This window comes from Chaetura pelagica, unplaced genomic scaffold (genome assembly GCF_000747805.2).
Source record: "Chaetura pelagica isolate M959 unplaced genomic scaffold, ChaPel_1.0 scaffold439, whole genome shotgun sequence".
Classification (NCBI taxonomy): domain Eukaryota; kingdom Metazoa; phylum Chordata; class Aves; order Apodiformes; family Apodidae; genus Chaetura; species Chaetura pelagica.
This window is the reverse complement of record NW_009954451.1, coordinates 108,075-123,116: the sequence shown is the minus strand read 5'-3', so window position 1 is coordinate 123,116 and position 15,042 is coordinate 108,075. Positions and strand designations below refer to the sequence as shown.

Below are 15,042 nucleotides of genomic sequence, written 5' to 3'. Positions count from 1 at the left end.
ACAAGCCCCAACAGATCCTGCTCTTCCCCACAAACCCCAACAGATCCTGCTCTTCCCCACCTTCCCCCCAAACCAAGCAAAGCATCACTCAGTTTGGTTGCAGAGCTGCCAAGATCTGCTCTCCTTGCTCATCTTGTCACACAAGAAGCCCAAGAGGAAGACAAACCCCTGGGCCTTGCAGAGCTGGTTCAGAGGAGCTTCCCCCTTCCTCACCTCTCCTGCCTGTGCTTCTAACCCTCAAAAAAGGAGCAGGCAACTCTCCCTGGGCCAGGAATCTCTCACTGCCCATTGCACAGCCCCCAGCTCAGGGACTCTTGACCCCTGGGGCTCCCTCAGGACACAAGGAACAAAGGGAGCAAATCAGCCCTGATTTGAAAGTGTCACATTCATGAGAGATGAGCTGCAGAAATCACCCTGGAACTGAGCAGCCCTCAGCTTGGCTGATGTGCAGGTTCACAGCCCAACCTGACATCAGCTGTTTCCACATCTTGCAGAGAGAAGAAGGGAGAGGATTTTCCTTCTGGGGTGGATCAAAAGTCACCCAGTGTCTCCAGCTGCAGCCCCTTCCCCTCCTGGGGAGACCAGAGCCTCTGGTATCAGTGGAGATCTTGTATCAGATAAGCATCCTTAGTATTCAGGGAGTCAGGGCTTGAAAATGGAGCCTTGATTCCAGGTGCCACTTGGGGGAGGAGATAAATATCACTCTGGGAAAGGGACAACATTATCTCTCCTCCTCCTGCCTCTTCCCACCCCATAAACAGCCCCAGAGGAGATTAGTGGCACATGGTGCTGCCTTAATGAGGGAGACATCATTAATCAGCAGACACAGTGACACAGGAGGCTCTGCCCTTTGGCTCCAGCACCAGCACATCTGCTGACTCCACTCCCCAGGAATCTCCTGAGCAGAAAAGAGAAGCTCCTGGGAGTGAGGGAAGAATTTAACAGAGACATTGAATTGACTTCTAAATGTTTCCTGGCTGAGGAAGCTGAACACCAGAGGAAACCATCTCCACTTCCTAAAGGAAGGTGGTCCCAGCACCAGCCAAGGAATTGCTCCTGTCACCAGCTGTAGAGTTGGTGCAAAGAGACTCAGCCAGGGAACTCCTGCAGCTTGGAGAGTTGAGGCTTGGAGGACACCTGGGTAAAGAAAGCAGCCTCTTATGCTTGGTGGTGATTTTGATTCAAACCCTTGGCTTGGTGAGAAGGTTACTTGGGCTGATAGAGCTGCCTTGGCAGTACAGAAATGTCAGCACCTCAGGAACCTGCTGCTCTACCCACTTGTACCCCAACAGTTCCCTCCTGAATTCAATGATGCAGCAAACTGAGGGAGAGCCCAGATCTTCCTCTGTGTATAAAGTAGTGATGTCAGATGAACCTCTTACCAGCTGTTGGTTTCCCTGCTCACACAGTTAGAGAGTCACAGAATCATTCTGCTTGGAAAAGACCTTTCAGATCATCAAGTCCAACCATAACCCAACTCTACCAACCCCTAACCCAACTCTACCAACCACTAACCCAACTCTACCAACCCCTAACCCAGCTCTACCAACCCCTAACCCAGCTCTACCAACCCCTAACCCAGCTCTCCCCAGTCAGTGCTGACCCGTGTCCCTCAGCACCACATCTACAGGGCTTGGAAACCCCTCCAGGGCTGGGGATTCCATCCCTCCCTGGGCAGCCTGGGCCAGGGTTTGAGCCCTTCCAGAGAAGAAGTTTCTCCTAATATCCAATCTAAACCTCCCCTGGGCACCTTGAGGCCATTTCCTCTGGTTCCACCACTTGTTCCTGGGGAGAAGAGCCCAAACTCCTCTAGTTAGTGACTCCCATGGGCTACGTGTCCTAGAGCAGTGATAACTCAGCTCAAGGTGTCCTCTTCTTCACCTCCTGACTGCCTGGTGGGGACCTGCTGGTGATTCATGCCTGGGAAACAGGCCCTCAAAAACCATCTCAACCCTCTCAGGTCAGAGCACCCCTCGTGTTGAACTCATTCAATCACCCCCCCAAAAAAGGCAAGCAGCCTCTTTTGGTGGTCTCCTCAGCCAGGGAGGGAAAGTAAGTGATGGAACAGGCACAGGAGAAGCTGGAGATGTCTCTTTTTATGGCCATCCAGGAAGGAGAGTGAAAGGGAAGCTGTTTATGGCCACATCATGCTGCTCTTGCAGGCGTCCTGGGCAGGGGGGACCCAGGGAGAGGCCCCTCACATCTGGATGACAGATTTAGACAATGGATTGTTTTTAATCTTGGAAGAGAGGAGATTCCAGCCAAACTGATCTCAGATGTGCTTGGCCTGGTCCCCAGCCAGCACGGGTGAGCAGAGCAAGGCAAGAACAGCTTTTTTGTGTCTGGCCTGAGGTTGGACCTGTGGGTTCTCTGTGCAGTTCAGCCCTGACCCCCCTGGGCAGACACGTGGCCCAGGACACCAGTGGGTTTGGGGAACTGGTTCTTCCCACCCCTCAAGATGCCTGTAAAAGGGCTGGTTTGGAAATCTACCAGTTGCACATCCTTGAAGCATGGGATGGTGAAGGTTGGAAGGGACCTTAAAGATGATGCTCTGAGCAGGAGGTGGAACTGGAGCAACTCCTGAGGCCCCTTTGGTTCAGTGAGTCTGTGTTGCTGTTAAAACACCTTCCAGAAAACACCAGTATGAAGAAAAAAAACACCCTCTTCCTAGCTTAAGAGAAGATCAGACAAGCTCTACCCCTCATTTCCTTGCCTGGGACTGTGGGAAGCAGATCAAGAGATCAGCAGTTCCTACTGCAGCACATTCTCTAGTGGCAACACTCCCTCCTGGCTGGAGCTGGGACCCAGGCTCCCATGGGAGCTCCTTCCCAGCCTTGGAGATGTTTTTCCATGCCCTGGTGCTGCCAGAGGGGGTCTGGGGACCCAGTGGTGAGGCCTTCAGGAGTTCTCCAGGCTTACCTTCACACCTGTGGCTGGTCTCCCCCTGCTTGTGTCCTGCAGGGCACTTGCACTCGTAGGAGCCCACGGTGTTGATGCAGTTCCCACCTTGGCAGAGCCCAGGGATGGCCTGACATTCATCCACATCTGTGGGGACAGGAGCAGAGGTGTTGCCAAGGGCAGCAGGTGAAGGAAACGTCCCACCCCAGCAGGGTGGCAGTGCCATGAGGAAGAAGCAGCTTTGCCCCCAGCAGGTGGATTTTACATTTCCTAACCATAGGATGCTGAAGGTTGGAAGGGACCTTCAAGTGGAGCAGATTTCAACCTCCTTGCTAAGAGCAGGGACACCTCCCACCAGCCCAGGCTGCTCCAAGCCCCATCCAACCTGCCCTTCAACACTGCCAGGGATGGGGCAGCCACAGCTTCCCTGGGCAACCTGGGCCAGGCTCTCACCACCCTCACACTCCACAATTCCCTCCTCATGTCTCACCTCAATCTCCCTCTGCCACTTTTCATCCATCCCCCCTTGTCCTCTCCCTCCCTGCCCTTGTCCCAAGTCCCTCCCCAGCTTTCCTGGAGCCCCTTCAGGCCCTGGAAGCTCTGATGGAGATCTCTTCCCCTTGCCTTGCAGAGGAAAACCTTTAGGGTTGGGCAGGACACATCTCACAGGGGTGGCCCCAGGCCCTCCCAATGGTGGCACAACACATGGTCTTGGTGCAGACAATCCCACTCAGCTGGCCCTGGCACATCTGGTTGTTGACTTGGCTGAAGCAGGGACCGGTCCGATAGTCTGAGGGAGGAGAAGAAGAAGAACACGGTGGGGGTTGGATCAAGGCACCAACCCAAGGTTTGCTGGGTCACAAACACAGTCCCTGCTCCCCCCTCCCACCAGCACAGCCATTCAAGTGCAAAGGATATAAATTATGGGGGAAAAAAAACCCCAAACCCAACTGTTATCATGAAAAGAACCAAAAATGAAGACTAAGCTGGAGGTGGTGACCTCCCTTCTGCTGGGTGCATCTAGAGGGTCTCCAGGGCAGCTCTTCCTGGTCTCCCCAGGCTCCTCTCAGGAAATAAACTCACTTAATGCCTTAAGTCACTCCCTGTCAGTGCTGGCAATGACCTTCTGAAATGGCAGACAAAGAAACAGCTTCAGGGCTGCAAGTTCACCTGTTGGGTGGAGCTGCTGGTGGCAGCAAAGCAATGAGAGTTCATTTGAATTGTGGGCAGAGGTGGAGATGATGTGGTACAAGCACCTCATGGACAGTCTTGGGGCCTGGCAGGCCATGGAATGTACATGTGGAGGGTCATGGATGGTTTGGGTGGAAAAGACTTTCAAGATCATCCAGTCCCACCCCCTGCATGGGCAGGGACACCTCCCACCAGCCCAGGCTGCTCCAAGCCCCATCCAACCTGCCCTTCAACACTGCCAGGGATGGGGCAGCCACAGCTTCCCTGGGCAACCTGGGCCAGGCTCTCACCACCCTCACACTCCACAATTCCCTCCTCACATCTCACCTCAATCTCCCTCTGCCACTTTTCATCCCTTCCCCCTTGTCCTCTCCCTCCCTGCCCTTGTCCCAAGTCCCTCCCCAGCTTTCCTGGAGCCCCTTCAGGCCCTGGAAGCTCTGATGGAGATCTCTTCCCCTTGCCTTGCAGAGGAAAACCTTTAGATCCCACCCACAAAAATGTCCTGGGAGAAAAAACTTCCAAACCTTTTCCTGGGATGCCTCCTGTAAATCCCCCCAAGAAATTCCCAGCCCCTCTGTGGAGGCACCTCCTGCCCTGACACATCCCTGCCATCCATTGCTTCACCTTCACTTCTCAAGGTTTCAACTCTCCCTCCCTGCCCTTCTCCCAGATCCCTCCCCAACCTCCCTACAGGCAGAATCATCCACCCCCAAGGTGGGTCCCAGGGCTGCCCCAAGGCTCAGGATGTAGGAATGAACCCCCCTCCACCTGAGGTTGCCTTTGCTTGCTTCCCATGTCAAACCCAAACCCTTCACTGCCAAGACAGCTGAGCTGGGTGCTGCTGCAGGGCTTTGGGTTCCCAGGCAAGGACTAATTAAGGGGCACCCCAGCCTCAAAGTGCCCTCAGCAACTTTGCAAACCTCAGCCAGACTCTCTGAACCACCTGCCCAGCACCCAACTTCCTTAGCCACTTAATGGGGAATTTTCTGCTCTGACAACAACGTGGTTAAAGGTCCTTTTTTTCCAGGCACAGATCAAACACTTGCATTTAATCATCTCCTCCCAGTAGAAGGGCAGGGGGGTGGAAAAAAAACCCCTCTTGTTTAAGAATGTTGTTCCCTGCTGTGCTAATATCCCTAATCGAGGGTCACAGGAGCCCAGACAGTGGCAAAACCACATTCCTGAGTGCAAACAAACCCTGGAAAAATCTCTCTGGAAGGGAGAAGAGGATCCTGGTGGGGCAGGGGAAACAGGCAGGTTGGTTCTTCAGCATCTGGCTTGAAAAGATGTACTTGAAAGGTTTTATAAGTGAAGGTGAAGCAATGGATGGCAGGGATGTGTCAGGGCAGGAGGTGCCTCCACAGAGGGGCTGGGAATTTCTTGGGGGGATTTACAGGAGGCATCCCAGGAAAAGGTTTGGAAGTTTTCTCCCAGGACATTTTTGTGGGTGGGATCTAAAGGTTTTCCTCTGCAAGGCAAGGGGAAGACATCTCCATCAGAGCTTCCAGGGCCTGAAGGGGCTCCAGGAAAGCTGGGGAGGGACTTGGGACAAGGGCAGGGAGGGAGAGGACAAGGGGGGATGGATGAAAAGTGGCAGAGGGAGATTGAGGTGAGACATGAGGAGGGAATTGTGGAGTGTGAGGGTGGTGAGAGCCTGGCCCAGGTTGCCCAGGGAAGCTGTGGCTGCCCCATCCCTGGCAGTGTTGAAGGGCAGGTTGGATGGGGCTTGGAGCAGCCTGGGCTGGTGGGAGGTGTCCCTGCCCATGCAGGGGGGTTGGATCTAGATGACCTTGAAGGTCCCTTCCCACCCAAACCATCCTATGATCTCCAACTCATTCATGTCGTGATACAACACAACCCCCTAACAAAGCAAATCTCCATTTCTGGAGCTGTGTGAGGTTCATCTGTGTTGGAATTGTCCCACCTGGCCTCAAGAGAAGCCTGAGCTCCAAGGAAAGCACACAAAAAACCCTCCTCTGCCTCTGGGAAAGAATCAATTAGCACCATAATTGCTTATTTCCAGCTCAGTGCTCCCTCTGATTTGGATTTCTTGAGCAGTCAGGAGCACAGTCATACTTAAAAATTAATGCTGATTAAAGTGTCAGAAGAAGTTTGGTCTGGGGATGTCACAGAGAGGTAAAGAGCAAGAGGGATTGGGGGGGGGGGGGGGGAAATAAATGAGGACAATGATTGTGAAGCTACAGAGGTATAAAGGTGAGAGGATCTCATAGAAATCAGAAAGAGTTTGGAAATCTTTGTTCCTAGATTAGATATCAACAACATTTGAGTTGTTTTCTCACCCAGTGACTTGCTTTTTTTTCCCCCCTGTAAAACTGAAAAGCTCAGATTTTCCACCTTGAAGAAAAGCCCAAGGAGGGCTCTTTGTCACCACACCAAGGAGCAAGTTACATCTTCTCAATGGTCCCACCAAAAGAACCAGGGAAGAAGGAGCTTTCTGGCCTCCTCAGAGGGGAGATCAAGGCAGTAAAGACTAAAAACATCAAAGCTAAGGGACTGAAGTGTCAGGAGAGGAATAAAGACCAAAAAACAAGAGAGCACCATCACTAACCTCACCCTTTGGTTCCACCCTGAGGGCTGCCTGAAGTCCCAGGCAGCAGAATGGGGAAAGGAACAGGAAAGAGCAGCAAGGGAGTGGAGGGTTTATGGAGGAGGAGCAGCTGCTGAGGTTGGCAGGGCTCAGGCTGGATGAGGAACACCTGGAGGAAGAGCTGGGGACAAGTCATGAGGAGGTTGAAGAGGACCAGGCTGCTCAGTGGTGGAGCCAGAAGCTGGAGCCATCACAGGAAGGTTGGGGAGTGATGGTGGTTTGTGATCCACCAAGGGTGGTGGTTCTCCAGGCACCAGGGAAGTGATGGAGAGCTCTTCTATCAGAGGGTGTGGTGAATTGATGAAGGTTGTGAGCTCCAGGGGCTGGGAAGGTCTCACAGAGGAGGATCAGAGAGGGTTGTGCTGTTCCCCTGACACCAGCTGATGGACATGGCTGGAGCTTGGAGACACAGACCCATCTCAGCCAGAGAGAAGGAGGCTGAGGGGGGGTCTGATCAGTGCTGATCAATTATCTCCAGGGGGTGGCAGGAGGATGGGGCCAGACTCTGCTCAGGGGTGCCCAGGGACAGGACAAGGGGCAATGGGCACAAACTGGAGCCCAGGAGGCTCAAGTGAAACATGAGGAAACACTTCTTGACTGTGAGGGTGGCAGAGCCCTGGGACAGGCTGCCCAGGGAGGCTGTGGAGTCTCCATCCCTGGAGACATTCCCAACCTGCATGTGTTCCTGTGGGATCTGCTCTAGGTGCTCCATCCTATGATCCTATGAAGAACCCCTTGAGATCCATACCCAAAGCACAGTTGGATGGAGGACACCCCCTTGGAAACCAAGAATTGTCCAACATAGGTTTCTCTGTGTAGCTGACTCCTTTGGAGGGCAGGAAGCCAAGGAAACTGAAGCCTGGAGTCCACAAAGCCTGGCTCAGTTCCAGCTCCCATCTGTTGCTAATTTTAATGGTCAAATGATTAAATTTTTAATGAGGCACCAATCAAATTTTATGAAGGAAACCTGCAAGCTCAGGAGATGTCTAAAGCCCTTTTCCAGTCTCTGTATGGAATCCCACCTTCCAGGAACCCTCTTGCAGGTAGTTGTGCTTCACAAGTTTGGCTTTTGCTGGTAGATTTCTTGGAGCAAAGGAGCTTTTTCATCACTGGGAGCTGAGATTTCATCCTGTTCCCTCTTCCTCAGCCCTACCCTGAGAGTGTCCAGGGCTGGGAGGTGGATGAGCTTCCTCTTTCCATCTGCAGGTCAAGTTCTCATGAAAGAGCCTGCAGGAAATGCTGGGTCAGGCCTGATTTGGGGGCTGGGGCAGAAGGTTTTCACCTCTACAGGAGGGACACAGCAGGGCCATGGAAACCTGGGCCTTGTAGCTGCAAAGCAAGTGCCTGAGCTCTGAAACAGCTTGGCCAACAGCACCCAATGGGCATGGAATCATGGAATGGTTTGGGTTGGAAGGGACCTTAAAGATCATCCAGTCCCACCCCCTGCATGGGCAGGGACACCTCCCACCAGCCCAGGTTGCTCCAAGCCCCATCCAACCTGCCCTTCAACACTGCCAGGGATGGGGCAGCCACAGCTTCCCTGGGCAACCTGGGCCAGGCTCTCACCACCCTCACACTCCACAATTCCCTCCTCATGTCTCACCTCAATCTCCCTCTGCCACTTTTCATCCATCCCCCCTTGTCCTCTCCCTCCCTGCCCTTGTCCCAAGTCCCTCCCCAGCTTTCCTGGAGCCCCTTCAGGCCCTGGAAGCTGCTCTAAGGTCTCCCTGGAGCCTTCTCTTCTCCAGGCTGTGGGGAACCACCAGCTTCTCTCCCAGTATCACCAGCCTCACCCACACCCTCATTTCCCTTTCTTGCCCTACTCATTTCCCAGCAGACCAAGCTCAGTGCAGCCACCCTGTAGGTTTCTTATCTCCACAGACCTAGAACAGCTTCCTCTTCATGCCTCCTGGTCTCCAGCTGCCAGCAATGGGACAGAGCTCTCAAATTGCAAAAGGAATTGGGGAGGGGGGGGAGGTTGAAGTGTCAACTGTGTTTGCATGAAACCACCAGAAATCTGACTCCTTGCTGTGCTCTTTGTTCTGGGCTCCCCCCACGAGGGGCTCTGAAGCATCTCCTGCCCTGGAGGAGGAACCTCTGCAGGTGCAGGGCAGGGCAGGTGGAGCCTGGATCTCAGGGAGAAGTTCTGTGCCATGAGGGTGAGGAAGCCCAGGGAGGTGCTGGAGGGACCTGGAGACATTCATGGTCAGGTTGGACCAGACTCTGAGCAACCTGGGCTGGTTAAAAAGGTCCCTCTGTGCATTGAAGGGTGGGATGGACTGGGTGATCTTGAAAGGTCCCTTCCAACCCCTCACCTGCCATGATTCTGTGTTGCAGAACCAGGTTGGGGCTACAGGTGAGTCTCATCCACCCAGTCCTGCAGCCACCACAGGTCCCAGGTGTGCTCAGAAGAGGAAGCCTGAGAGGAACAGACCTCATTCCATGCTTGGCCAGTTGCCATGGAGATCATTAAGAACCCCCATAGCTCATGACCAGCCATTCCTGCCCATTCCAAGCCTCAAACCCTTGGGGGGGGGGGGAAGGGCTTGAAGTGGGAATTCCAACCCTGGGGTAAAGATGCAAAAGGAGAAATAATTGCCCTGCTTTGAAAAGGAGTCCTAAAAATGGGACTAAGTCAGCAGAGCTGCAGAATTCCAGGCTGGAAAAGGGACTGAGGAGTTCTCTGTGTCCTCCCTCTGGCACCAGCTCCCTGGGATCCCCTCATGGGAGAGTCCCTGGGTTTGGTGAATTCCTTCTTTACCAAATAAATAAAAAGAGCAGCCAGGGAGGAGAGATTTTAATTGCTTATTTTCCTTTCTTTGCTCAAAATCAAATCCCTTCTCATAATAAACGAGGCTTTGACTGAAGGGGGTTTTGTTGTTGTGGGTTTGTTGGGTTTTTTTTTTTTATCCCATCAAGGATCCAGGACAAACGTTGCTTGTCAGGAACCCCCAGGGGAGCCTCAGACCTGAGGTCAGTGCAGCTCCTGGCCCAGGCTCTGGCAGGATTCCATGCTGCTCCCTGCAAGCTCCACCAAAGGAGGGCAAAGAGAGGGGGTTATCAAACCCACCATCTCATTTTCTCCTCCCAATGGATGGTTTGCATCACCAGGAAGCTCAGGCCCTGGAGCACAGAGCTGGGGGGGGTTCTGTCTGTGACCTCCTGGGCTTTTGGAACAAGGTCTACAGCTCTAGGGGCAAATGAGATATTGGGGATAATCTCTTCCCAGAAAGGGTTGGTCAAGCACTGGAACAGGCTGCCCAGGGGAGTGACAGAGTCATGGAATCATGGTTTGGGTTGGAAGAACCTTGAAGATCATCTAGATCCAACCCCCTGCATGGGCAGGGACACCTCCCACCAGCCCAGGCTGCTCCAAGCCCCATCCAACCTGCCCTTCAACACCCCCAGGGATGGGGCAGCCACAGCTTCCCTGGGCAACCCTGGGCCAGGCTCTCACCATCAGAATTCCCTCCTCTCACACTCCAGAATTCCCTCCTCATGTCTAAACCTAGATTTCCATCACAGAACCCCAGATTTAGTCCGAAAGGACCTTCAAGATCATCTAGATCCAACCCCCCTGCATGGGCAGGGACACCTCCCACCAGCCCAGGCTGCTCCAAGCCCCATCCAACCTGCCCTTCAACACTGCCAGGGATGGGGCAGCCAAACCTCTCTGAGGTTAAAACACCTCTGATGTTTTAACCACCACCCCTGGAGGTGTTTCCAAGCCCTGCAGATGTGGTGCTGATGGACACAGGTCAGCACTGGACTGGGGAGAGTTGGGTTAATGGTAGGACTGGATGATCTGAAAGGTCTTTTCCAACCAGAATAATTCCAGGAGAGCCCAGCACCCAAGGCACTGATCTGGCACATCCCACTGCAAACTTCCACCCCAAAAGATTCCCACCCAAACTCAGGCTGCCTGTGCTGGGGGTTGTTCCCCTGAGAGCCCCCAGAGAGGCTGGTTGTGCCCTCTGGGCCCTGCTTAGAGAGAGCTGAGAATTTCTGAGTTAAAGGCTTCATGGAGCAATTTGTGCCCTGCTGAGAGAGGGACCCTGACAGGACGGGAAGCTGCACAGGGAGCAGCATCCAAAATGCACCAGGAAGTGCCCAGCTGAAAGGAGCCCACCCAAAATCACAGAGTCAGAGAGAGGGGGGGTTGGAAGGGACCTCTGGAGATCACCCAGCCCAACCCCTGCCAGAGCAGGATCCCCTAGAGCAGATCCCACAGGAACACATCCAGGTGGGGTGGGAATGTCTCCAGGGATGGAGACTCCACAGCCTCCCTGGGCAGCCTGTCCCAGGGCTCTGCCACCCTCACAGTCAAGAAGTGTTTCCTCATGTTTCACTTGACCCTCCTGTGCTCCAGTTTGTGCCCATTGCCCCTTGTCCTGTCCCTGGGCACCCCTGAGCAGAGTCTGGCCCCATCCTCCTGCCACCCCCTGGAGATATTCCCCAGCACTGATCAGACCCCCCCTCAGCCTCCTTTTCTCCAGGACATTCCCAGCTCTCCCAGCCTTTCCCAGGCAGAACCTCCAGCATCTCTGGGGCCCTCCCAACAAATCCTGTGCTTGTTCCACTTGCACCCAACACAGATGCAGGTGTGACCACCTGGCACACAACAAGACCCTAAATATCTCCTGGGCTCCCTGGGTTGTGTCCATCCCTGGCAGCTCAGGGGCTGGTGGGTGCAGGGAGAAGCAGCAGGAGGGTCCCAGTGAAGGGGCTCCTTCCTCATGGAATATTTTCTCCACCTAGTCATTTCCTTACCTCATCCAAACACATTCCTGATCTTTTCACTGTTTGGGCCTTTTTGCAGCAAAGCAAGAACTGGCTGAGGGAGGGGTTTTTTTTTAAGGCCAGACATTCCAAGTGCTAAAAAAACATATTCCAAGGAAATAGTAAAGGGAGAACTTTTTTTTTTCTTAACTTTTCCTGTCCTGTTTTTACAGTTTCCTGTCAACGTCTCAGCCTGATGAAACCTGAGCTAGAGCTCCAGGCACAACCCTCCTGCAAGGGCTCCCTGCCCCAGCAGCAGCTGAGCCTGCCTCTGCTTTCAGCCCTTGCAGAGAGAAGCTCCAGGTCTGGGGGAACTGGGAAACCAGGCAGTTCTTTGGTGCCACTTTTCTCCCACAAGGATCAGCAGGTTCAACATCAGGACACTCTTGGTCATGGACGACCCTCCCTACAGTGAGAATGAGACATAGAACCATAGACTCCCTGACTGGTTTAGGTGGGAAAGGACCTTAAAGATCATCTGGATCCAACCCCCTGCATGGGCAGGGACACCTCCCACCAGCCCAGGTTGCTCCAAGCCCCATCCAACCTGCTCCAGGAAAGCTGGGGAGGGGCTTGGGACAAGGGCAGGGAGGGAGAGGACAAGGGGGGATGGATGAAAAGTGGCAGAGGGAGATTGAGGGGAGACATGAGGAGGGAATTGTGGAGTGTGAGGGTGGTGAGAGCCTGGCCCAGGTTGCCCAGGGAAGCTGTGGCTGCCCCATCCCTGGCAGTGTTGAAGGGCAGGTTGGATGGGGCTTGGAGCAGCCTGGGCTGGTGGGAGGTGTCCCTGCCCATGCAGGAGGTTGGATCTAGGTGACCTTGAAGGTCCCTTCCCACCCAAACCATTCCATGGGTCTATGACAAACCTCCATCCCTGGGGATGGTTTCACTAGGAGCAGCATTCTGGATGTTCAGGATGGTGACCTGAGTTAGAAGGGAAGGAGCAAAGTGCCCACAGTCCTGCCATGGCTTTTCCATGGGGATCAGACACATCCTGTGGGGCTGCTTCGTGTCTCCAAAGCCCCCAAATTAGACTGAAAATCAGGGGGAGGAGGGAGAATCATTTTTAGGAGGAAACAGAAAAGCTGAGACAAAAGCCACTCTTAATAACTCCTCTTAGGAGAAGGGATTGGAGGGGCCTTACAAGCAAGAATAATGGGGTGTCCTACAATATTCCCACCATCTGGAAATGAGAGGGGATTAAAGTGCAGTTCATGCTGAGACATTCCCCAGCATCCATCTGTGTGCTCCAAGCTGGTATTTTGGATCCTGGCTCCTGTTGAGATGCAGCCTGGAGTGTCTGTCACTGGAAAAGCTGCAGCTGGAGGGAACACGAGGGCTCATGTGGGACTTGTCTTTCCCTTAGACAAGTCTGACTACCAGAATTAGACCAATATTTGTATAATTTGCTCTTAATCACCTACAGATATGAAAATTCACAGCTGCCTCAGGCTGTTCTTCTAGTCATCATAGAGTCATGAGTTTGGGTTGGAAAGGACCTTAAAGCTCATCCAGTCCCACCCCCTGCATGGGCAGGGACACCTCCCACCAGCCCAGGCTGCTCCAAGCCCCATCCAACCTGCCCTTCAACACTGCCAGGGATGGGGCAGCCACAGCTTCCCTGGGCAACCTGGGCCAGGCTCTCACCACCCTCACACTCCACAATTCCCTCCTCCATGTGTTTGAAACACTGTGTGCAACAAGACCCAGTGAGGACTTTGCTTTCCTTCCTAGTGAAGAGCCAAGACTCAGACACTAGATGCCAGTTTTAAGTTTGCTGTCACCCTGGCATGGACACAATCCTTCCCAAGGCTCTTCATGGGACTTGGGAACAACCAGGCAAGGCTTCAAGAGCTCTGCTGGCCTTCAGCTCAGCTCAGAAGTGACAATGATGATGTCAGAGTGGTTTGGGTTGGAAGGGACCTTCAAGACCATCGAGATCCAACCAAGAGTTTGCACTGAGGAACACAACCCCAAGAGTCTGATGGTTGAACTTGAGGAAACCTTGTACCATGGAGAGGACATGGAGCAAGAACCTCCTGCACCAGACAAATCCTGGGAGCCCCAGACAAAGACCAAGATGGTTACTCTCAAAACCTTTGCTTCCAAAACCAAAAGCTCTTTCACAGGAGGGAGCAAGTGGCACCCACAGGGAAAGACAGGAAAACACCCAAATGAAACCTTATCCCTGCAACACCAGAGGAGCTTCCAAACCTTCACCTGAGTCAAACATTCTCACTTCTTACAACCCTTTTTTTTCCTTGAAGGAGGGTGAAATCAGAAACATGGCATCAAAACGTTGCTCTTTTTTTTTCCCCCTATAAAGCTATTTTTTTATATATAAAAAATTGGCCTCTTGCCCCACAGATTCATTTTTCCTGGACTGCAGCTTTTCCTCCAACACTGATGTCATGGGAGCTCATGTTACCAAAGGCTGCTGGGCTTGTACAATATATTCCCTGATCCTCCAGCCCTGAAGATGTCTGTAGAGGGAGGAAATGATGCTAAAACCCTCTGAGTGCCTCGTTATGAAGGTATTTACCTCTGAAGTGGAGGGTTTCCTGAATGAGGTGTGAAAGCAGGCAGATTGCTTCCCTTACAAAGCAGCCTCTGACTGGAGCCCTAAGATGTTGAACATGCAGCTCCTGGAGTGCAGAGCAGGAGGAGGAACTCAATTTATGACACTTTCAAAAAAGAAAAACTCTCTTTTGAGGCTTCTAGCAAAAGAAATTCAAAATAAAATCACAACTAGAAGCAAATCTAGGGTGGGTTTTTTGGGGTTTCAGTATCAACCAGTGCAGATGGGCTGGATTTTCAGGGCTTGACAGTTCAAACTGACCCCCCAGACCCTGTAGGAAAGGCCACCCCCTGAGAGCAGAGCAAATGTTAAAGGCTACACCAGATAAAACACTAATTGTACCAAGGTAATGAGCTTTTCAGAGCATCCTGAGCTCAGGGATCAGCTGGGCTAAAGCAGCTCTCTGATTGAAGTTGGTGTCTGTCATAGAATCACAGTCATGGAATGGTTTGGGTGGGAAGGACCTTCAAGCTCATCCAGTCCCACCCCCTGCATGGGCAGGGACACCTCCCACCAGCCCAGGCTGCTCCAAGCCCCATCCAACCTGCCCTTCAACACTGCCAGGGATGGGGCAGCCACAGCTTCCCTGGGCAACCTGGGCCAGGCTCTCACCACCCTCACACTCCACAATTCCCTCCTCATGTCTCACCTCAATCTCCCTCTGCCACTTTTCATCCATCCCCCCTTGTCCTCTCCCTCCCTGCCCTTGTCTCAAGTCCCTCCCCAGCTTTCCTGGAGCCCCTTCAGGCCCTGGAAGCTGCTCTAAGGTCTCCCTGGAGCCTTCTCCTCTCCAGGCTGAACCCCCCAACTCTCCCAACCTGCCTTCATGGGGGAGATCTTCGTGTGGTTCTACCTTATTTTACATATCACCCTTTGCCTGGTGGCACCAGGCTGTGCCCTGCAGCAGGAGAAGCCTGAGGACAACTCTCCTGACACTCTTCAGCCATTAACAGGTTACAAATCTGTGAGGATTGATGGGTCTGAAGTC

At 53.2% G+C, this 15,042-nt stretch overlaps 1 protein-coding gene across 1 annotated transcript in view; it reads right to left on the bottom strand.

The window, feature by feature from the left end:
• Positions 1–15,042, bottom strand: part of FBN3 (fibrillin 3) — an 89,535-nt gene that overhangs the window by 62,392 nt on the left and 12,101 nt on the right. Inside the window, 3 exon segments of the mRNA XM_010004494.1 lie at positions 2,920–3,045; positions 3,355–3,361; positions 3,489–3,688. Of these exon segments, the coding sequence (XP_010002796.1) occupies positions 2,920–3,045; positions 3,355–3,361; positions 3,489–3,688 (333 nt within the window).